Raw genomic sequence first — 23520 nt, forward strand, 5'->3', positions numbered from 1 at the left:
AGGTTCCAGGCACGGGACTCAGCGGAGCAGAGCCCAGAGCCTGCCCTCCTGTGCTCACCTCCTCGTAGTGGGGAGAAGCAGGGGGAACGCCACAGCTCATGGCTGCCCCAGGGAAAGGCAGCCAGGCACCCCGAGGGCGTGGGGGCTTCAGAGAGGCCTTGCCGGGGAATGGCCCAGCACAGAGCCCAGCGCGCAGGCATGTGGCTGACCCTGGCCCCGGCCCTGGCCCCAGGGGCAGGGGCAGCCTCTGCGGAGCCGACACAGCTCCTGGCAGGTGTAAGGGACAGCAGGGACCAGGTGGCCGGGCTCAGTGACTCAGGGCGGAAGTGCAAAGGATTCAGTAGGTCGTTTAGGGCCTTGTGGGCCCGTGTCAGCCTGGGCCTTTTCCGTCACGGGTTGTGCTGAGCAGTCGGAGCGCTGTTTCCCGTGGCCAGGGGTTAGAGGTCGGGAGCTCAGCCTCCGCCGGGGCCAGCTGCAGAAGGCACGCGCGCCCGGAGAGCGGCGCCTCTGCGGCTTCGGCCGGGCCCCGTGGACCGTGCGCGGTTACCTGGACACCCGGGACATTGCTGTGTCAGGGGGCGAAGGGTGATTCTATAGGGGGTGTTCCTCAGTGTATGTCAAGTTAGAAATGAAGGGGAAAAGTGATGCTAGGGTGATGTCTGCTCGGGTGTGTTTTTAAAACGTGCACACACCAGAAGTCTGAGATCCGTACCCCTCTGCGGGCTCCCGTTCCTCGCCGCTCCCTTCGGCGCTGGCTCATTGCCAATGTCTTGTTCCATGACTGAGAGCGGGAGGCCACCCGGGAAGCCAGTGGCCCCGTGAGGACGGCATGGACGCCGGAGCCGCACAGGCTCTGTGTCTGAACGGGGCACACTCTTGCCCGCCTCAGCCCCCTCTCCTCGACAAGCAGGGGCGGCCCCTCCGAGGGCTGACCCAGGAAGGCTGTGCCCCCAGCCCACGGACTCCTCCTGCGGGCTTGGCCTTTCGGCAGCTTGCCCCTGGGGGTGATGACCTCAGTCCATCTGTGGCCCGACCTTGAAGGCTTTGGGGCTTTGGTTTCCCTGGTGCAGCCTGGCCAAAGTCCACAGTGGGGTCCCCACATCTCCAACAAGATGCTCCCCACTCTTCCCTGTTCTTTTCCAATGCACCCTCTGTGAGGAACCCGCTAGTTTTACCTAAGTTCTTTAACCCATCTGTCAGCAGAGCATGGGGAAGAAAGCAACCCTTCTTGGACGTGTAGGCAGGGCTCGTCCCGACTTCATGAGCCAGATGTTCTCCCTCTCCAGCCTCATTCACTCAAGAAAAGCCCAGTTTCGGGGTGAAGCCGGGACCAAGGCTCCTGCACCGGCTTCGGACGCTTCTGCTCACAGCGGTTCCTTCTTGCAGCGGCAGGGCTCCGCTCCTCTTGTTAACGCGTGTCCCTCATGGGGCACCCCTGGGACAAGCCAGCCAGCCACCGGGGGGGGGGGGGGGTGTCTCAGGTGCATGTGGTCAGCCTCCTTTTACAATCTGCTTTTCTTTCTTCCACAGCAAACCCAAGGAGCCCGTCTTCAGCGCGGGTAAGTCTGCCTCAACCTTCGTGCAGGTGCCCCTCACTCACCTCCTTAGGACTTGAGGTGCAGAGAAGAAGCAGCTGTTCCAGGGGCCAGCTTTTGACATGCAGGACTTTGGGGGCTGGCCATTGGCCTGTCCCTGGGGGGCCCGCCACTCAGATCATAGAGCCTGCCCATAAAACAGTCATAAAAACTAATTCATTACTGATGCCCCCTAAAAACTGATTCAAGCTACGTCAGTAAGGAGGAGGAGAGAGGTCACCATGGATGCTGTGGGGTTTCCTAGTGAGCAGACCTCCGCTGCCTCTGTTAGCCCCACTCCCGGGGCGCAGCAGTGTTTGCACTTCCCCCCAAAGTCAAGTTTCTGATGCATCAAGTTATAACTTGTCTAAAAGTAGCTTTTTCCTTTTGCTGTCTTTGATTTCCTAATCTGCAAACTAGTAGTTCATGTAGACCTTTCTGTAACAAATTTCATAGTAAGAGAGAGACTATTTTTAGGATATCAACCTTATATGTTTTTTTAAAGATTTTATTTACTTTTAGAGAGGGGAAGGGAGGGAGAAAGGGAGGGAGAGATACATGTGCAAGAGATACATCACTGGGTTGCCTCTCGCACGCGCCCAACTGGGGACCGCAACCCAGGCACATGCCCTGACCAAGAATCGAACCAGCGACCTTTCGGTTCACAGGCTGGCACTCAATCCACTGAGCCACACCAGCCAGGGCTCAACCTTATTTAAAAGCATATTTAAAAATGTAAAATAATTGACAACTAAGTCATTGGTTGAACCCATTCGTTTAATTTTGGTTCTCCCAGATTTTTCCTTTAATTCAGAATTGAAACGTAGCAGTCAGAGTTTGAGGGTTATCAGCAAGTGCTTTAGGGTTTATTTTGTTCTCAGGAAGCATGAACATGCTCACTGATAATTAACGACTGGAAGCCAGCAGAGCCAGGCTTACTTGTCTGAATCCCTGACACATATCCAGGTGGCCCTGCCAGGGGCAGGCGGTCTGTCCCACGAGGGCTAGCGAGCGCCCCGCAGCCGTGGGCGGCCCCTGCAGTACCCCACATCTCTTTATCTAGCCCTTCTGTCTCTGTCTCCGAAATCTCAAGGGAAGCGCCGGGTGACCCATTGCCAAGGTAGGCCGCCTCCCGGACACCTCATAGCTCTCTGAGCAAGGCCGTGGCCCAGGGTCCAGAAACTTCTTTCATACAGGCACCCAGATTCTCTCCTTGTATGAAAATGTTTTTGTGACGCAAACCACTGGGACTGAAGCTAAGCCACCGAGCATTGACCTGGGTGGGTTTTAATGCGTAGCTGTCATTTGGATCTTGATTGATTATTGGCTGATGAGAGGAACTTTCAAAAAACCCGTGTAAACCTTAAGAGAGCTATAGGACCTGCCCTGGGTGTCCACTGTTTGAAATGGTCTCCTGCACCGCTGCCTTGTCCCCTGGCGCCTCTGAGCTTGGTGGCTGTGGGCTGCTACCCTAACACGCCTGAAAACACACGTTGCTTCCCCTGGCCGCATCTTGATTTTAGATGTGGAAAGTCCGAGTTACCGGTACAAAACCATGCAAAGGCTAAATCCTGTGATTTCTGCCCTAGTCCAGTGATTTCAGTCTGTGCAGGAAGTAAGCCTCAGGCGTAAGGACGTCAGAACTACAGCCTGTTTTTAGGACATCAACCTTCTGTGTTTTTTTTAAGATTTTATCTGTGTAACTACAGTACACGCAAGTACATGTGCCTGCCTGTACTCTGAGTAAGTTCATACACGCTGATGAAACCCAGCACCCGGGCTGTGTGCGTTGCGGAAGCGGCACTGGGTGCTCTTGATCCCTAACCTGCAGTCTGTGATTCTTCCCTTCCGAGGGGTGGACAGAGTCCCTCTGGGTTAACTTTAAGCTCTGTCACGCCGGCCGCTCTCCGCACGTCCATCGGTCTGCTGGAAGATTGTAGGTTTTCCAATGGGATCCACGCAGTCTGAAGCGTTTAGGTCTGGGTGAGGGATGAAGGGAGGGTGGAGGTTGGAGGCCGGGAGAGGGGCCTAGGTAGGGGCCCCAAGCCAGACAGGTGTGTAGGGCGGCAAACGGACGTGGCCAGCCAGAGAGGAGAAGCCACGTAGCATGGCCGGGGCTGGGCAGTCAGACCCTTGCATCCAGCAAGAGACGGGTGCAGAATTTTGGGTGGAGACTCAGTGAAATCCAGTTTGGGCCTTCATGGGTCTGGCAGCAGAATATGAGATGGCCTAGGGGACCGATATGAGAGCCTGCGGTGACAGGGCCTCTGGCAAGCTAGTCCCAGTGGAGCTGGGGAGCGGGGAGCCCAGTGAAAGCATTCTAACAGGGATCCCCAGAACCTGGCACCTTGCGCAGGAGCGAATGCATATTGTCTTACAGCTGCAAGTCCGACGTCACTTGCAGAGCAAAGAGTGTGTCACCTGCATGCGTTGAAGGCCTGAAGTGCGCACACAGTCACAACTGAGATGGCCTCTTGCTGTGTAGGTCATCCTGCATGCGGCATTGTTTGGAACCCTTAGGGGTCAGGCTGGCAGAGCTCATTTGCAGTTATGGCACCTAACAGCACTGTAATGGTTCCATGGCATTTCCTCACCAATTTCCTCCTGCGGATGATTCTTCTGTGAGCTACGTGCAGATCTCCCTTGTCCCAACTGCCCAGTGATTTAAGTGCCGCGAGGGCCTGGTCCTCTGGTCTGCGGTGAAGCATCCGAGTGCAGGGAGTTTCGAACCGTAACCACGTCATCCGAAGCGCACCAGAATTTTCTTTGGTCTTGTTACGTCCTGAAAACACTAGCCAGCAAACTCCAAGTGGTTTCTTTATCAAAGCCTAGGAGTTGCCTCATGTTGATATATTACCAAGTTTTAGTGTTGTCCCGCAATTTATTAAAACATCAAAAGTAATTTTATTATGAAAGTGTTTGCTCTAGAAAGTTTTCTCTCTCCGTTTCTCTTTCCAATGGGCCTTTTGCTCTTTGTTCCCATTTCTGGCTTTTCTTTGAGCCTTCTCCTTTGTGCGTGCACCCTAGCATGTACTTCCGCTGGTTTGGGCTGTCCAATGGAAAGGACATATATACATTTTTACATTGCAACATGACAAGTCGATTTAAATCTTGAAGGCTATCTCATGAATTTTGATATCGTAACTATATGTACATTGAACCCAGTAAAGGGTGTCAATGGATTTCTTGTGTCAGTTGTAATCGGGGATGGGTACCATTTTTTCCCCTTCTGATGATAACGAAAACGTAAGCACTAAAATCTCTCGTGTAAAAAACAATGGAATCTAGGTCTCCGCTGTTTTTACACTTCATACAGAGTGTATGTACGTAAGTAAGCAAAATGTCAGAAGTACCCGACGTGAAATCAGACACTAGGTAGAAGTAACAACAAAGGGCCAGGACTGCCCTTTCCAGGCAAGGCCAGAGGAAGCGCACTCGTCTTCAGGGGCGCTGGGCGCTGCGCCGGCTCACCGCCATCTCTGTTCCTTTTGCAGAAGAGGGGTACGTGAAGATGTTTCTCCGCGGCCGCCCGGTCACCATGTACATGCCCAAAGACCAGGTGGACTCCTACAACCTGGAGGCCAAGGTGGACCTTCCAGCCAAGAGACTCAAGCTGGAGTGGGTGTATCCTCCATCCATCCATCAGGGCTTACACGAGGCCCTCTGCCAATGAGTGCCTTCAGCTTGGCATTTAACTAGAGAAACTCATAAAGCTTAAGTCCTCTGAAGCTTCTAAAAAAAAGTTCTCCCACTTAAAAAAATAGTTTAATGAAATTGGCTATAAGTCAATAAGGAGTCAATGAGGAGACTAGCAAAGTAGTTCCCGAAGAGCTGCTGATTATGGAGGACCCTGGTTGGTTGTTCCCGAGGGAAGTGTCTGTGGTCCTCACTCAGACACGTACACATCATCTTCCTGAAGAGAGAATATTAACATGCTGTCTGGTCAGCTGAATGGTTTTCTTTTTCTTGGAACGGTGTGGGGAAGCGCATGACTAGTTTCTGGCCTGGATTTTAATTTTCCTGACAGAGTAAAAGTTAGTTAAAAATTTACACAAAAGCAAATTTAGCAAAACGTATCACAATGGGTAAAATTTGGGATTCTCGTGAACGTGAAAGAGCCGATGAGTTTTACCTGTAGCCACTGTGTCCTTAGCTCTTCGGGGACAGGTGGAAAAGCCAGGAGGCAGCAGCAAGAATACAAGAAAACACCGAATCTACGAATGAGAAAGTGAGAATATCAGAAACGGAAGCTCTGCTGGCAGGGAAGTTCCAAACCGATAGGAAGGAAGAGCGAGTCCCCGGCAGGAAGGGTGCACATCCCCCTCAGACCTAGCAGGGTCCCCGCAGCTGCGGGACCCCGCCTTCCAGGTTAGCGCGGCCTCGCCCCGTGCGCTAAACAAAACCCCGATGTAGCGCAGACACACTCCCACTTCAAAAATATACAAAGCCTCTCCCCCACCCCGAAATCTAGGCCACGGGCGTCTGCGTCGGCCGCGGGACTACCGTCCTCGAAACGAAGCCCCGCAGGCCTCCGCGGCGCGAGGTTTGGAAAGGGAGGGAGCTGAAGATTAACTGAGAGACAAGGACAGCAGAGCCACGCAGAAGGCTGAGTTACGGATGCATTTTTCTATTTCATTTTCTTTTAACTTTTTACTCTTAGTCTACTTCTGCTTCACTTTACTATTTTAATTTTCTTGGGAGGAAGTGTGCAAAGGCCATCTTCCAGGCCATGCAGGTTTTAAGACCAAGAGCAAAAATCCTTAATTCACACTGAAACAAATATTTACTGAGTACCAGTTCAATGCAAAGCCCTGAACGCAGACTATGAGAAGTAGGTTTAAATTGATCCTGGCATAATTACATTTAGAAGAATTGCTACTGTATTTGAAATGAGAGAATCATACACTCTGGAAATTTTTTAGAATTATCAGCTGTATCTAAATTTCTCCCCTCAAAATGTATTTTTTATTTTTTCAGATTCAGATGTCATAAGCGTCCCCTATACCTATTTCAGTGCATGGAAGTGAAGTGATTAAGTTAGTTTCTCTTTAAGTCAATAAGTGTTAAGTTATTTATATCATATCTGGGAAGCATTATTCAGAACACACATTTGTTCAGCCTACTCCCTGTTTATATTTTAGAAAATATAAAACAGTGATATTTGCTCCAGATCAGTGGTATTTTTGGCTAAGTTATTTTTCCACATGCAATTTTACATGTTTTGCTCTCAGAATAGTTTTCAAAGTTTGGAAGTGCACATGCCAAAATCTTAACAGGTCATTATCCTAAGGACCTGGGAATGGTTGGAGCGAGGACCTAATTTTTTTTAACTTGTATATACTCGTATGTGTGTGTCTATGATTTACACCTTTTACAAATACTTTTATAATGTAAAATATTTAGCTCAAATATTGCTATAAAAAATAAACTTGTCATTGAGTCCATAGCTAAGGTACGTTAAAGTCTATTATCAGTAGCTTAAATTTTTAAAACATATTCTAAAACATGAAGAATTATCAAAGCTCCAAGTCCTTTCTTGGAATAGGATTGATACACACACTACTGATATTTGCAACAGTAGTCACTTACCGTTTTCAGATACATTTTGTTTTCCACACAAGCTACAAACGGCATAAGCCACAGTAGAGATTCGATTTACTTCCCAGTCGTGAGTCTAGAACCAGGCTGAGTCGCTCCCGTTAACCCACAGCACGGTGGCCATTTCCGTTCCTGGTTGTCAGTTTGTCGCAAGACGACAAGAACATGAAGGGGAGGAAGATGACGGACTCGGCTGGCCCTGCTGCTCCTTCTAATTCTAGTTCCCGAGCCAGGGCCTCGCCTTTCAAAGACCAGGGAGTCAAGAAGGAGAGGAACGTGAACACGCTCTGGGCCCTGAGCAAGTGTGGTGACCGGAGGCAACTGTTCCGTGAGAAAGACAGCCAGAAGGAAGGAGAAAATCTGGGGCCAAGTGGCCCAGCGTGCTTGGGAACTTAGTGTGGAAACGCAGCTCCGAGTGATTTGAGTTCTAGAGTCAGGGTGGTGCCGTTCAGCAGAATGGTACGACTGTGAGCCTTTCGGGGCGCCGGCCTGGCCGGGTTAAAGGCCAGCGAGGTGTGAGGGTGTCGGGCGTCCACGTCACGTTCCCACGGCAGCAACAGATGGACCAGCTGTTGCTTCCCAGATCCGTGACTAACGGGCTAAATTGGAAAGAGTTCATCTCCCAGTGACTTCACAGATGTCTGATCTAGTTCCCTTTAGTAAATAAAATAGTAAGTTACCGTTTTTGATCAAGCTAAAGAATTCAGCTTTCAAAATATAATACCCACGTTCTAAAAATAAAACTGTATCTCCATATTAAAAATACGTACTCCCATTAAATCAACGACCATTTCCAACTGTACTGCCTGCCTATTTAGGGAGTCAGAAGTATTCGGCACTATTTATTGTACAACTTAATGTTATTTGCATTTGTGAAGTTGATGGTAATAGTCACATATAGAATTTTATTGCCTGCTGAATAAAGCTGGTGCTCTGTCAGCGCTCCAAAGGAAAAGCGGTTTTCTCTTGACACCCCCGAAGCTATGGGTACCGGGGCCGAGACTGTCGGAACAACCTGTACCTGCTTCCGACGGGCGAGACGGTGTATTTCATCGCGTCCGTGGTCGTGTTGTACAACGTGGAGGAGCAGCTGCAGCGGCATTACGCCGGCCACAATGACGACGTGAAGTGGTGAGTCCCCCGGGCCCTGCCCAGGTCACACCGGCGACGCACCGTTGGCAGAAAGGGCGCAGTCTCGGGACGTAACTCAGGAGAAGCCTGCGGAGCGGTCCGTGTTCTGTGCTGCCAGTGAGCTCCCCGGCTCCCTAAGGCCCCTTTTTAGTTTTCCATCTTTATGACACATGGTCTCAACCAGCCGCCGTCCCTAAACCGGTCGTTCTAACAGACCCCGATGAGAAGCCTTCTTAATACATCTCATGCTAATGGCTTCTAATCGGGGCCTTTAGTTTTTAATAAAAATTAAAATGTTTGCTTTGTGTTTATGGTTGGGTCTGCTGTTCCCATAATCCGTTCATAGCTTTTGGTTGGGTTTTATGTATCTTGGAAGGATGGATGGACTGATGGATGGACAGACAGATGGACGGGTGGACAGTTAGAATGATGGATTTATGTATTTCTGTGATGCCTTTGCCATTTGATATACTCAATAGGATTTCTTAGTAAAGCTTGCAGACTAATTATGTGCTTCTGAGGTTGAAATGGTGTTTTCCAAGCAAAAAAACACCCTATGCTTTTTTTCTTGAGTTGAAAATTCTCTAGAGATGTAGGAATTAAGATGAAATAAGCCCTAATTGACTAAAGTCGGTGGGTGCTCAGAGAACTTATTATGAGTCGGTAAGAAGTTAGGCGTTATACAAGTCCTATATTTACATCATCAGCTAGGTTCAATTGGGATCAAGGAAAAAATTAAGTTCCCCCTTAAAGGGCAGCTGTTTTGCGAATATTTCTTTTAGCCTTGCAGTTCATCCCGACAAGATCACAATAGCGACGGGACAGGTCGCGGGCACGTCCAAGGACGGGAAGGTGAGTGGCCGCCTCTCTTTGTGTCTTTGTCACAACCTGGTCACACAGCAGAACATTGTGCTGGTGAACAGCCTGCTTCAGTGTAACACACCTGAATACTTCCGAACCCCTCATTAGAATGCTCTATTGCAAATTAAAGTTTTTACAGTGATCTTAAAAACCCTTTGAATTCCCCTACATTTCAGCCTAAGAATTCATTAAGTCTTAAGATATTTACATGCATGATAAACATTAACTATTAAGCACACATTTAATAAGTAACGTTGAAGTCGTCAGGAACGATCACTGGAGTATGGGCATCTTGCCTCCCCGGCGATTGCAGGCAGCTCCTGCAGGCCCCTGTCACCGCGCTGCCAGCCCGCAGTGCCTGTGTCCCCGTGTAACCCACAGGGGCTGCGGGGCCTTCAGCACACGTTCTGCAAGGGCTTCAGCAAAGCTCCGACTGGTCCTTTAAGGAGTCGGGGGGAACTAGTGGAACTGAACAAGGGGAGAACCATTCAAAACCGGCTCCCAGTTCCCTGTGTCGGGCCAGCTGTGGTCGTGGTCATGTCTTACCCAAACCCCTTGTAGCTTTTTTGACACCTCCCTTGGTATATTGTAGCTTGTCGCTGAGCAATATATGGTCTGAAACTAATTACATGGAATACTTCCAGGTTTACCAATTTGTTTTCTTCCAGCATTGAAATTCTACACTTGAAGTAACAGGAACAATAAATAGACTCCTGTTACGTAAATACACATAAGTGGAACAGAGTCATCTTTTTTAAAAATGTTAAGTGGCCTTAAAAGTTCTTTGAAATTAGGAAGAAGCCATCTGGTCCTCCCTCTAGTGGATCAATGGTGTATTTCAGTCTCTGCCATTGAAACCAATCAGAACTTTCCAGCCAGTGAAAATGGGGTGGCTACCGGAGCCCCTCCTTTCAAGTCAAAGGCGGAGAAATCAGAGAGGTCACGTGACTGTCCGCAGTCGCCCAGCTCCTTGGAGACAAATCCAACCTGGAACCCAATTCACCCGACCCTGCTCTGTCCCTTAGGTGCAGATCTGCTGACTGTTGTGAAGTGCTTTTTTTTTTTTTCTGTTGAGGGAGAGAAAAATTAGTATAAATGACTTTGGAACACAATTGAGGGGGTTTTGAACTAAATCATAACAATTCTCTGCTGGTGTGGCTCAGTGGATTGAGCGTCAGCCTGCGAACCAAGTGTCACTGGTTCGATTCCCAGTCAGGGCACATGACTAGGTTGCACGTCAGGTCCCCAGTTGGGGGTGCGTGAGAGGCAACCACACAGTGATGTTTCCCTCCCTCTCTTTCTCCTTTCCCCTCTCTCTAAAAATAAATAAAGAAACAAACAAACCCCCCCCCAAAAAATATAAATAAATAAGTCATAACATTTCTAAGTTGTATTTGTGCATAACTGATCACCGTGCTCCTCTGGGGCCCAGAAGCCCTTGAGACGATTGGGTGGGAGCGCCCTGATTGGTTCGCACACACCTGTGCCTTGGTAACAATAGGAACTGTATAGACTGACCCCTGCCTGAGATTCCATTTTCCTTGTCATTTTTCATTTCTAAAATTCAGATGTGTCCAGATGTAACATCGGAATATCAATTCCTGAGGGATCAAAAACGGGCTGTTCCAAATGTGAAACTTGGTAGCCCTCCCCTGAGGCTAACTGGTCACTTGGCCTCCTGAGGACATTGGGAATCTTTCGTTTATGTTAAAAGACAGGATTCGCAAATGCAGAAAAAGACCTTTTGTTTCAACAAAAGTGATCTTGTAGCTTCAAAGTAAAGATGCATTTGTATCATCGTCACAACTGATGACGTCGCGTGTTTTTTCGAACCAGCAACTGCCCCCACATGTACGCATCTGGGATTCTGTGACTTTGAATACCCTGCACGTCATCGGAGCCGGGTTTTTTGACCGAGCCGTCACCTGCATTGCCTTCTCGAAATCCGTAAGTCTGAGCCCGGGGGTGGTGCACTCCGTCCACAGGGAGCAGAGGGTCGGCTCACGGCTGGGGAGGGGCAGCCCGGCTGTGTGTGCAGATTCGACCCTTGACACCTTCCTGCGTCCCCGGGCCCCTCGTTCAGAGGTCACACGCTTCCAACCAGACAGCAGGAGGCTCTGCCGCAGACTCTCTTCCGGTCCCTCAAGGTAGTTTGCCTGCTCTGGCCATGAATTTGACCTGCCCCTCCCTAGGGGGACCCCAGCAGGTCCCTGCTCTCCTCCCAGGGGCTGGCCCACTGTCTCCCACAGGAGCTGGGCAGGCCCCATGCTCTCCCAGGCCCCCTCTGGATGCACCTGCCTTTGCCCAGACCCACTCTGTCAACCACGTTGTCGGCTGGCTCAGGAACTGAGGTCCAAGGCCTACCCTGTGCCCGCATCCAAGCGGCACACGCCCCGCCCCAGTGCTCTGGCCCCTCGCACGACCTTTCGGCAGCCCGGCAGCGCCAGGCGTGTGCTGTGGGTGCGGCTGGCGCGGGCTCCGGCAGGGGGCAGGGGCCCCTCTGCTGTCCCTTGTCTGTCTGTCCAAGGAGGCAGGCCTCGAAGGCAGCCGGGAACTCTTCTTTAACTGAAATGTGGCGGACCCCTGCTTAAAAGTAAAACCGTGTTCATTTCTAATCACGCTCCGACTATTACATTCTCAAGTGTGGTCTGCGGTGCGCGCACGTTTCTTGCAGAACGGAGGGAGCAGCCTGTGTGCCGTGGATGACTCCAACGACCACGTGCTGTCCGCGTGGGACTGGCAGCGGGAGGAGCGGCTGGCCGACGTCAAGGTCTCTCCCCGCCGGGCCTGGGCCACGATGCGCGTGCTCCACGCGGGGCCTCCTCGCTCCCCGGCTGCGGGCTGCTTCCCTGCTTCTCCGTGGGCTGTGGCGTCCCCACCCCTACAGCCCTCCCGCAGCACCGCCCCCAGGTCCCTGAGGCCTGCCCCTCGCCCCGGGTGCCAGCCCCACGTCCTGGCAGGTTTCTTCCTCGCTCCCCCCGGTCTGCAGGGGTCTTCCCTTCTCATTCACAGCCACAACCCCGTCACTCACTCCATCGCTCACTGGTTGACCTTTTCTCCCTTTCGTCTGACAAATGCCGAGGGCCCCCATTGCTCACATGTCGCGGAGGCACTGCAGGTGTGGGGACACCACGCTGCACCTGCTGCTCAGTCCCAGTCCGCGAGGGGCCGCGAGGGCAGCCGGCAGGGCGGCGGGGAGGCCAGCACCGCCGGGCCCGCCCGTCCGGGGCCCAGAGCGCTCAGAGGGAGGGCGCGGGGCTCGGCCCCCCTCCTGTCCGTTCTGCACAGCATGTCCGCGAGCTCCCTCGTGTCTTCCCCCTGTGAACTCACAGCGCGATCCGTTTTGTAGAGCTGACTCCATGGCTCCGTTTTCCTACTTCTCTCACCTTAGCGTGGGGTCCGCTCACTTGCTGGGTGTGGGAAGTACCACTGGGTCACCTCACTGTCTGGAGACTGGGAAGCGGGGCCTGCTTACTGATCTGTCACGTGTCCCAGCACCCGTGTTCATGCTCTGGCCCTGCCTTCTAGTCGTCTGGTCAAGTAGTTACATTCTTGCTCTGTTGCTCGGCTGGGTGTAATCAGAGGCAAGTTATTATCCAGGTTTCAGAAGGTACAACCGCATTACCAAGCAGAAGGGACAGTCGGAGTCTCGTTCATCCGACCAGGGTGTGTGGGAACCAGAGAGCAAGGTGAAGGGTAGTGAGCTTCACCCACGAGCTGGGTCCCTGGCTTAGTCACCGGCCCACCCGCAGTCCCAGGAGTTAGACCAGGAGGGACTCCCAGGGCAAACCCGGCGGCCCACGTGGGCCAGGAGCAATGGAGCTGGATAAAATGCAGCTTCCGGGGCCCCTCAGCAGCTCCCGCCACTAGATGGGGCGAGACCTGACCCCCGCATGAGACGCACACCAGCTGGTCCTGCTGCTCGGCCGGGGCTGGGGACCCGGGACGACAGGAGGAGAGCCAGTCCTCGGAGTTAAGTCCCCCACTGCCCCGACCCCCCGCCTTCAGGGAACGCCCGCTGCAGGCCTGCTCGGTGCCCACTGCCGTGACAGGTCCTCACAGGGAGGGCCTCGTGCTACGGCCTCGGGCTGCCGTCCGGTGGGCAGGACAGACGAGGCAGGGCGAAGGCCGCAGCAAGCGTAGGCTTAGTGTTTGCAGAAGATAAGTTCAGCGGCGAAGACCCAGGGTCTGGTGCACGGCTTGAATGCGTGATTTATTTGTGGGGTCTTAAGAGACTTGAGTCATCTGAGTCCCCTGTTTTGCCCAGTGCTCCAATGAGGCCGTGTTTGCTGTGGATTTCCACCCCACGGACACCAACATAATAGTCACCTGTGGAAAGTCACACCTCTACTTTTGGACGCTGGAAGGAAACTGCCTCATTAAGAAGCAGGGGTTATTCGAGGTAAAGTTCAGTTACACTGGAGTTATTTTTCCCCGAGTGTACTTGCAAATGAGCTGGCTTTGCTTGTCACAGGGAGCCTCCAGGCGTTGAGTCTCAGAATTTGTTTTAATAGGCCAATGTGGGGGTGCATGCAGAGGTGTAGTGACAAAGACTGTTCCCGGACCCCCAACGGAGTTCGGGAGCCCCTGGGGTCTTGTGGGCCAACACAGGGAAAGGTGGCCCCAGGGAGCGGGCGCCCACCACGGCCAGGAGCAGCTGAGAAGGCTCTGTGGGGGTGGCTGGGCCCGGTGCCTTTTAGTCCGGCCACCTGGGGGCCTCGTGAGAGCACCAGGGGACAGCCCCTCTTCTCTGTGGTGACATTGGCAGCTACACCCGGAGACTGAGTTGGAGGACCTCTTCGTGGTGGTGCCAGGACCCTGTTCTTCAAGCTGTAGTCATGACAACACTGCCCGCCCCTTGGCCCCCCACCCCAACACCCTCCTCTGCTCACACTGTCTCCCACTTTACATGGCCAGGAGTTTCTTTCAGAGCAGAATGTCTCCCGGCGCTCGTTACGTAGTGGAAGGTGGGCAGGGAAGGCACAGCGTGGTAGCTCTGTCCACCCGGGGTTATCGCGAGCCTAGACGGTATCACTAAAACAAAAGGATGTCTTGACTAAACATACACGTGTATATATATTTGCAACGTTCTGCAGAAGCAAGAAAAGCCAAAGTTTGTCCTCTGTGTGACTTTTTCTGAAAACGGCGACACCATTACTGGAGACTCGAGTGGCAACATCTTGGTGTGGGGAAAAGGTAACACGTGACTGTTCCCAACTCTAGCTGGTCTGGGCGGTGTTCTGAGAGGTCAGGTGTGACTTCAGTAGGAATTGTCTGTTAATGTCACCCACGGATCACTATTAAAGTCCACCTTGTGTGGGCACAAGCACACGTGTGTGTGTGACCGGGAACCGTTACACCGGCGCAGAGGAAAACGGGACTCGTAAGAGTCAGTGACCTGCTGGCATTCCGCAAGGCTCATGAAGCCCAAAATGTTATGATGGAATGAATACTTTTATTAGGAGACGTATTAACAAATGATAACAGTGATGACCCCGGTGACTGTTTATTTAGCTGTGAAACATTTAACTGTTCAGGGTCCCAGAGCATTTGGGCACCAGTACGTGTGAGGCAGCACGCGGGGCACGGGGGGCACACGGGCGTGTCCGGCCTGAACCCCCGCTGTCAGTGAGCAGACGGGTGAGCAGGAGCCACTGAGCTGAAAACACTCGTTTAGTTCGGCCCAGTGAGCCTTGAGGCTCGCCCCCCACGTGCCAGGGAGGAAGGAGCCCCGTCCCGGCTCAAGGACCTTAGGGTTTGGGCTGGCTGGTGGCGAAGGCCGAAACAGACCCAGGGACATCATTTCCGACTCATAGGGGGACCTCTGTGGGGCCCCACTACTCTGGGTGCCGGGCGCTCTCTGCACTTCCTTTCGCCCTCAGAGCAGGCCAGTGGGGTGAGCAAAGGGCCCGGCGACGGAGGGCGGTTAAGTGGCTCGGCCAGGGGCACAGCGTGTGGGACGCAAGTCCTCGCTCGCTCTGCGCCGCGGGCTCCCGTGGGCTCTCGTCCATGTCCTTCGCGCTGGCAGCTTTTCCTTCATTGTGAAGGGATCCAGCTCGTGCTTGCCTGCTGCTCTGGGAATGTCTGGAAGTCCGGTCCTGTATAGATCGGCCCTACAATGACGCTCTACCCGACAGGGTCGATTTTAAAACAAGACTTACGTGCAACGGGCAGAGGGAGCCTTTTCCCGAGGACTAAGGCTGTTTTTCTTGGTGTGTTTAGGTACGAATCGAATAAGCTATGCCATTCAAGGGGCCCACGAGGGGGGCATTTTTGCACTTTGCATGTTACGGGATGGCACCCTGGTGTCGGGAGGAGGGAAGGACCGGAAGCTCATTTCCTGGAATGGAAACTATCAGAAACTTCATAAAACTGAGGTAAGACAGCAAGCAGTTCTGTTGAAATTTGTTTTGAACCTTAAACTGTTATCCCAATCGGTTCCCTCGTTGGTTTGAAACTTTGGCATTCCGTTTTCAAAATTGTTTAGATACAATGTTACTGAGGCGTATAATATTTTTTAAAGATTTTATTTATTTATATTTAGAGAGAGGGGAAGGGATGGAGAAGGAAAGGGAGAGAATCATCAACGTGTGAGGGAGACATCGACTGGTTGTCTCTTGCACGCCCCCCACTGGGGGACCCGGCCCGCAGCCCCCCACGCAGCGCGCCCTGACCAGGGACTAGAACAGCAGCAGCCTTTCGGTTTGTGGAAGGACACCCAACCCACTGAGCCGCACCGGTCAGGGCGCATGGTACCTTCTCTTAAAATCACAGAAGCCGTTTAAGTGCAACTACAAAAACGGAATTAGATGTATCAAATTTGAGGTGGTAACGTACTTCACATTTAGAAACATTTTTATGATAGAAGCAATCTCACTTCTCCAAGGGAATATTATCTACATTTTGATTTAGCATTAAAATCTTTCTCCCTTTTTCACTTTTCATTTCCAGCGTGTTCCTTTGGAGACATTGTCCCTTCGAGCTAATATTTACTGAGGATCTACTTTGCACCTGGCTAAGTGCCAGCACATTCCCTGAGTCCATGAGTGTCTGTTTCACCTCCTACGGCCTGGTTAGCAGCCTGCACGCCAGTGGGAACCCATATTCCGTCTACACACTCACTGACTTTTCGTGGGCAGACAGATACCGGCATCCCTGTGACGGCTGGTGGTCGTTCTCCCCACCCTGGGTGGACACATTGTAGAAGGTTCCCAGCTGCTAAGTCAGCTGCTCACAACACTCCACCCTGTAACACTGTCCCGTCAGAGCGCAGCTGGCCCAGTGCTTCGGCTGTAGGGGAACATGGTGCTGAGTAAAGAGGGCCTTCATCGGAGCTTGGAAATCACTTCCCCTGTCACTGAGGTTTTAATCGACGTTATAATGAGATCTGACCAGCATTTGATTGAACATGTACCCAGCGTTAAGTTATAACCACAAGGAAAGCACCAGAGCATCACCCAGTTTCATAGAAGCCACTCGCCACGTTTTGGTATCCACAATCCTCTTCACTAGCCTGGTGTGTCCCCTGTGGTCCTCAGCTCTGGCCAGCAGACACTGGAGGTGGACGATGTTAGAGAGCAGGCTGCTGCTTCCCTCCCTAGACCGGGTCCAGAGTCAAACACCAGGGCCTGGCCGTGGCTTTTGGTATTTTTCTATAGTGTAAAAGCCTTCATTTCTGTTGTCATAGCAAATTGTTCTTGGTTGGTGTATTTTGAATTTTTTTCCTTAACATTTAGAGAATTCCACATGTTTACCAACATGAACAATGGACCTCAAAACTAAATAGAGTGAAGTTGCCAAAGAATTCGCCATGTTAAGTTACAGTAAATTTTAGGAACTCTCATTATGGCTGGTAACATCGTCCTTCATTTTCCAAATTGTACTCATTTCTGCTCTTCCAGGTCATCACAAGTAAAGAGTAACTCACCACGAGACTTTCTTACTTCTTAATCTTGTCAAGAAAACATGCTTTATTCTTTGTTATTTTTTAAACAGCTTTACTCTTGCTGATTCTTTGAAGGTATGTAAAATGTTCGGAGTTTAGCAGCAAGATTTGGAGTTTTGCTCATTCACTTGACAAGTACTGAGAGTGAGCCTTTCTGTCTCTGTGTGTATGTGACCGTGATGGGAGCTGTCATCGTAAGTATTTTGAATGATGGCGCTAATCATTTAGTGACATCTTGAATCTTGTCTCTTCAATGCAGATCCCGGAACAGTTTGGTCCAATACGGACAGTGGCCGAGGGGAAAGGCAATGTCATCCTCATAGGAACGACCAGAAACTTCGTCCTACAGGGCACGCTGTGCGGGGACTTTGCGGCCATTACTCAGGTGCGTTCCAGCAGGCCCACCAAACGTGTCCCTGTCCTGCAACATTCGAATGTAACAAAGCATTACGAGGAGGAGATGGCCCCGGGTCTCACACTAGCATGGCCTTCCCTGAGCTTCGGGAGTCTCAGCTTGCTGTCCCAGCTGACGTGGGGGCGCGGGGAGACTGACGAGGTTAATTACAAAGCGTGCAGTGGGCCTGGCTCGCGTTCCTTAAAGGCTCCTACTTGTAGTGTTTCAAAGAGCTTCCGTTTGTCTCGGTCCTTCGTAGGGTCACACCGATGAGCTCTGGGGACTGGCCGTCCACACCTCAAAACCTCAGTTCTTGACCTGCGGGCATGACAGACATGCCACTCTGTGGGACGCCGTTGGTCACCGGCCCGTCTGGGACAAAATAATAGAGGTAGACGTACATGTTAATTCCATTTTTTCTTGTAAGAGTTCATCTGGAACATGCGTATTTATTTATTTGCATGAAATTAATAGTGATGTAAAATGGTCCCCAAACAAATGTCACTTAATTTAACCTCCTCTAAACTGTGTTCTTTAAGCATTGCGCAGAGGTCTCACCCATGAGGTTCTGAAGGGTGCTGTTGACTTTTTCGGCAGCAGGTGAGCGCCTCCGAGTAGCTTGTTGGGGTGCCCGGGGGCAGCCTCTCCCGGGCGCGGCTGCTGCGGGGCCCTGGTTACGAGTCTGCGCTCTGTTCACAGCCTTCCTTTGGGGTGAGCAGTACAAACAGCTCTGAAAGCGCACTGCTCACCCCAACAATCTGCGTCAGTGACACAGGCTGCGCTTCAGAGTTGAGGTCAGCATCTCTGTGATCTTCACAAAAGGGAGTCCACTGGCCAATTGGCGTGCTGTCCCGGCCGGCCCACGCAGCACGCCACGGCGCGCGCCCTCGCTGAGCGCTGTCTGCGACGGAGCGCTGTGCGTGACTGATGGCCCTTGATCCCGGCCGCAACACTTCGAGTGGAGGCTTCTTTACCCTGGTGTTGTCGGTTAGGAAATCAAGGCTTAGAAAAGTCACAGACCTGCCAAGGTCCCTGAGTTAGTGACAGCCGGTGCTTGCACCCGGCTCGGCCCGATTCCCAAACCCAGGGCCTTGCCGCGCTCACACTGCTGGGGGTCAAACGCACACCTGCGCCCTGGGTGACACGCATCATCCCATGTGAGGGGTGGCCCCTCTCGAGACCCCAGAGCCGTCCATTCAGCCCTGCAGTCGCCCGCATTCCCCAGTGTGCTGGGTCTGAGTCTCAGCCTCCTGCCTTCCGCTTTCGGAGAGGGTCACTGAGGGACTAGCGCTGGCCGGGCCCAGGTAGAGCTGAGCAGGAGATGCCAGGGCCGGAGGGGTGACCCTGCTGCCCAGAGGACAGAACGGCTGTGGCCCGAGGTGGCAGGTGTGGCGTCCTGCCTTGTACCTGTCCGCCAGCAGGGGGTTCATGAGTGAAAAATGCAGGAGGGTTTTGAGCAGGCCTGACACCCACCGACGCAGCAGGGACTGTGGTGGGAGTCTGGGAGGTCAGCACACAGCCGAGCCGGAAGCAGGGTGCTGACCCCATCCGCCCGGCACGAGGGTAGGGGCACCGAGCCGGACACCGGAAATACCTGCGGTCCAGTCCTTCCTGGGCAGGACCTCCCTGAACCTCAGTGTCGCCACCTCAACCACGATACGAGTCCCAAATGAACGATATGGTCGGGCCTCAAGGGGCCGCGGTTCCTGCCTGCGCGTCAGAGGCAGCCCGAGCTTCGTGAATTACGGCTCCCGCGTTGGAACAAGCATCGCAGTCACGGAGCCCAGGCCTGGGGAGCGCCCGGCCCCTTACGTTGCAGTTTCTCCGGCAGGGTCTCCGCGCTGGCCCCTAGTTCCGTGTCCGTGGCTCCTCTTTTCCTCGTCTCCCTGTGACTGATCACGTCCCACTTCAGCTTGTCCTCAGCGCCCCTGCCACCTGCCCTCCTGTCTCTCACACAGATCCAGTCACGCGCTCTTTTTATTGGAAGGGAAGCATCACTCGCTGGGTGTTTCCCAGGGACCAGAGTCCTAACCTGGCGATGCAGCCCCCGTTCCCAGCGTCACTCCACGCTGTCCCATCCCCCACCCCGCCATAAACCCGCCTGCCGGTCCTCAGCTGGGCCCCAACGGTGTCGCTTCTGCCTCTTTGGCTGTGTCGTTGTCCCCTCAACACCTGATCCCAGAAACCCTGGTGTGTCCACTTGCGCCATCACCGGTGATGGCTGCTCCTGGACCGGGGGCTGCATCCGGGGCATCTGCTTCCACCCAGTCTCCCCGCCGGCCTCGTCTGCCGCCCCCTCCGGGGACCCACAGCCTGTCCCCAGCTCTGTGATCGGCCACATCCCATCGTGTATCAGTTAGCATTTCACATGTGTGTGAGCCGCCGGCCCAGAACCCAGAAAGGGTCTTCCTCGTCTCAGACCCATCTGGGGCTGCGGAGTGTCTGCACGCACCCAGGGGGCCCCCGCTGGGCGGGTGCCGCGGTCACGGGTCCAGGCAGAGCGCGCACCATTCAGCCCGGGGGCCGCTGCACAGGCTCCAAGACCCCGAGGAAGAGCGCCTGCTCCTTGGTCTGTTTGTCCCCTGACTACTGTAGCTAAGAAAGGATGTAAGACAGGGAAAGATTCTGCCTGGTCCACGCAGGAAAACACTTTTCTCTCTGGAGAAAGGAGATGTTTCAAATGGGCCCACGTGGCCCTGAGGGACTAGGGCTGGGCTGTGTGTTGTTATGCGGTGGTGCTGTGCCTGGCCGTCAATTTACACTTCCTTTAACATATTTTAGGATCCAGCTCAGTCTTCTGGTTTTCATCCTTCAGGGTCTGTGGTTGCAGTCGGAACACTGACCGGGAGGTAAGTCCGCAGCAGCGCGGCTGGGCTCTCACAGGGCACGGAAGGAGGCGTGTTGTCGTGTTGGCCGGGGCCTGCCGGGGCGGCTCTCGGCTCGGCTCTCGGCGTCTGATGGCTTACCAGCAGTTGGGTCACTCAAAGGGAAACCAAGAGAGTGGTCCTCCATGTTCTGGTCCTGGGGAAACCTGAGGAAAGCTATGGCCTGCTCTCCTGGAAGAGCGCCCACATGTGTGTGTGCATGCATGCACGCACACATGCACAGACATGTGTGTGCTGGCCCGCGTGTGCGCAGACACGTCTGTGTTGGCCCGTGTGTGCGCAGACACGTCTGTGTTGGCCCACGTGTGTGCAGACACGTGTGCGCACGCAGGCACATGCATGTGTGCGCACTCCTGTACACACGGGCACACCTGGGTGTGCACTTTTGTCCGGTTTCACGGGAGGGGCAGCTCCCCGAGGCCTCTTCTGCAGGTGGTGGGAGGAACCTCAACTTCAGAATCAGACAGAAAGGCGTTTCAGAGCACTGAGAATTTCAAAATGCTTGTCCTTGCTGCCCTTTCAAAACTTTAGCAACTGCCCGGGTCCCGCGCCTCCTACTTGGATTCAGCTAACACGTCCTGCCCAGGCGCCTCCAACGGGCCGGGCAGCAGACCTGAGCTGGAACCCCAGCCTCTCCACCGGGCGGCTGTGTGTCTGTGAGCCAGGCACGTCAGCTCTCTGTGCTGGTTTCTTTTTGTCAGCGTGGCAGTACGCGCTGCCTCACCACACCGCACTGGCGGTTGAAGGGGCCGAGGTGCGGGGAGCACCTGCGGGCCCCCCGGCAGGCAGGCTCAGTGGCTAGCGTCACCGTGGTTTTACAGGTTTCAGGTGTTTGTCATAGAACGTGTTATGGTTTCATTCAAATATTTTTGGAGACTTCCTCCTGTCCACCCCGATTCTGTTGTTATGACTGTGGAGTATGTAGCAAGGAGGGGTAACCGTTCCTACGTCACAGGCAGCAATATCCTCAGAGCTGGGCGCCTGGTATCTAACAGACTTCTTCATGAAAACATTTGCGCAGCCACACTGGCCTTCCTTTTAACGCCCTGGGAGAAGGCGGGAGCTTCCAGCTCAGCAGCTCTGTTGAATGGCTGGCAGCGAGTTGCTGCCTTATCTCCAGGCTGCCTGTGTGGTGGGTTAGCACATGGTGACAAGGCCAGGATGCTCAGAATCCCAGACAGTGACCTGCAGGGACAAGACAGAACATGCAGCCCCAGCCCTGGCCTCCGTCTATGCCTCCCGCATCGCTAGGCCCAGCGCCAGGCGTGGCTCTTGGTGGGACAATTCAGTGGGACTTTTCAAGGCAGCCGAGTGTCTGCGTCTCATGCCCTGACCTTACTTAAGGTTAAATAGCACAGGAAATGTAAATAGATGTCGCAGATGCAAGGGATTAAAGCTGAGAAGCCAAATCCAGATTTCAGAGGGTCCTCAGGCACGCTGAGTGGGGAGGGTCAGGACCCCTCGGGGGACATGCGGATGGGATGTTATCGAGGTTTGAAACTGCGGGAGCAGGAGTCCCCCCATTGCTTTCTGTTCCCAAGAGCACAAGTCCCAGTGACTGCCACCCCCCGGGACACACGGGCAGGAGAGTGCAGTCATTCCGTCACTTGGCATTCACTGAATGCCATGTCCTTGTCAGGGGGTACAGAGCACCTTGCCCCTGTCCTAACTTGATAGATTTAACCCTGGGAACGCTGGGCTCGCAAGGCGGTTCTGGGCCCTTACCCCCGTCTTCCAGCTGAGGAAGCAGAGCCCAGAGAGGCGAACTTCACGTCGGGCCAGCACCTCGCCCTTCTGTCGTTCTGTTCTGCCCGTCATTGTTTCTCCTGGCCCGTGGCACACCGTCGCTCCCGGAGGGCAGACACAGCACGACGGGGGCCTCACCCCCCCTGAGGTTGTTCCCGCCCCACCCCCAGCCCCATCCTGCCTCACCCCGGGGCCGCGACGTGTGGCCACAGGCCCGTGAGGTTGGTCCGCTTCCCTGCCCGGGGCTGTCTCTCCCTTTACATGTAAGTGACAAAACTCAAACGCTGAGGAACCTGTCATAGCCTCGGAGCTGAACCACTGCCAGTCGCCAGTGTGCTGTTCCTCTGTAGGGAATGCTCGTCTGCAGGGGATTTTCTTTAAATGAAAGCTGGGAACAAGCATTCTTTTAAGTAAATACGGAGTATTTATTAAGCCGTGAGGTCAGTAGTTTTTAATAGTCTTACTATCATTGTAATAGTCTCGCTCCTTCGTTCCCCACTAAACAGCTCATTGTACTTTGTCTCCCGTTTGCAACAGGTGGTTTGTGTTTGACACAGAGACTAAGGACTTGGTCACCGTGCACACGGACGGGAACGAGCAGCTGTCTGTCATGCGGTACTCGCCAGGTGAGGACGCAGACCGTTCGCTGTGGCACTCTCACCGGCTCGTGAGGTTCTGTGCAGGTCTTTAGAGGAGAAATTCCGCAGCCGCCCCAGGGTGAAACTTACACTGTGTATGCACATGGCTGGCAGGCGGGGTTCTCTGTCCCTCGTTGGTCACTAACTCTTTCTTACGGGGAACCTCACACAGCAGACCTGGACAGAAGAACACAAGGAAGCGCTCATCCCCAGCTGCGGTAACTACCGCTCCAGGCCTGTCTTGGTCATGTGCGCCCCACCCACTACCCTTCCACGTTATTTTGAAGCGATTCATAGACATCTACTCCTCTCCTCCGTCAGTATCGCTGTCTGTGTCTTTTTGCGCAGCTTTACTGGAGTGTGATTTACATACACAAGGGTTTACCCGTTACACACACACCGCTCCTTGGTCCTCGGTAAGCTGGCAGCGCATGCAGCCATCGCCATAGTCCGACCTTGGAGCCTTGTGAACCCCTAGAAAGCCCTCCCTGCTCATCAGCAATTCATCCCCACCCGCGCCCCATCCCCGCCTCCCCACTCCACTCTGCTGGTCTGTAAATCGCCTGTTCTGGACATTTCATGTCAATGGAATCATACAACATGTAGCCTGTTACATCCATCTGGCTTCTTTTTCTTAGAATAATGTTTTTGAGATTAATTCACGTTATTGTGCATGTATCAGTAGGTTGTTCCTGAATTTATTGGGGTGACATTGGTTAATAAAACGATACAGGTGTCAGGTGTACAG

General features: G+C 53.2%; 1 protein-coding gene across 5 annotated transcripts in view; it reads left to right on the forward strand.

The window, feature by feature from the left end:
* EML1 (EMAP like 1) overlaps positions 1 to 23520 on the forward strand; it is a 139459-nt gene that overhangs the window by 108356 nt on the left and 7583 nt on the right. For 3 of the 5 annotated variants that reach the window (XM_090271384.1, XM_090271383.1, XM_090271386.1), the window contains 14 exons: positions 1531 to 1559; positions 2638 to 2694; positions 5069 to 5198; positions 8154 to 8303; positions 9086 to 9155; positions 11001 to 11111; positions 11839 to 11934; positions 13432 to 13566; positions 14261 to 14360; positions 15387 to 15541; positions 17369 to 17494; positions 17763 to 17894; positions 20285 to 20352; positions 22672 to 22760. In XM_090271384.1, the coding sequence (XP_090127510.1) occupies positions 1531 to 1559; positions 2638 to 2694; positions 5069 to 5198; positions 8154 to 8303; positions 9086 to 9155; positions 11001 to 11111; positions 11839 to 11934; positions 13432 to 13566; positions 14261 to 14360; positions 15387 to 15541; positions 17369 to 17494; positions 17763 to 17894; positions 20285 to 20352; positions 22672 to 22760 (1448 nt within the window). The remainder of the gene's footprint in view (positions 1 to 1530; positions 1560 to 2637; positions 2695 to 5068; positions 5199 to 8153; positions 8304 to 9085; positions 9156 to 11000; positions 11112 to 11838; positions 11935 to 13431; positions 13567 to 14260; positions 14361 to 15386; positions 15542 to 17368; positions 17495 to 17762; positions 17895 to 20284; positions 20353 to 22671; positions 22761 to 23520) is intronic. The other 2 variants (XM_090271385.1, XM_090271387.1) reach the window with 1 other exon arrangement.

Source organism: Furipterus horrens, unplaced genomic scaffold (assembly GCF_987537825.1).
Source record: "Furipterus horrens unplaced genomic scaffold, mFurHor1.1.pri manual_scaffold_3, whole genome shotgun sequence".
In the NCBI taxonomy this organism is placed as follows: Eukaryota; Metazoa; Chordata; class Mammalia; order Chiroptera; family Furipteridae; genus Furipterus; species Furipterus horrens.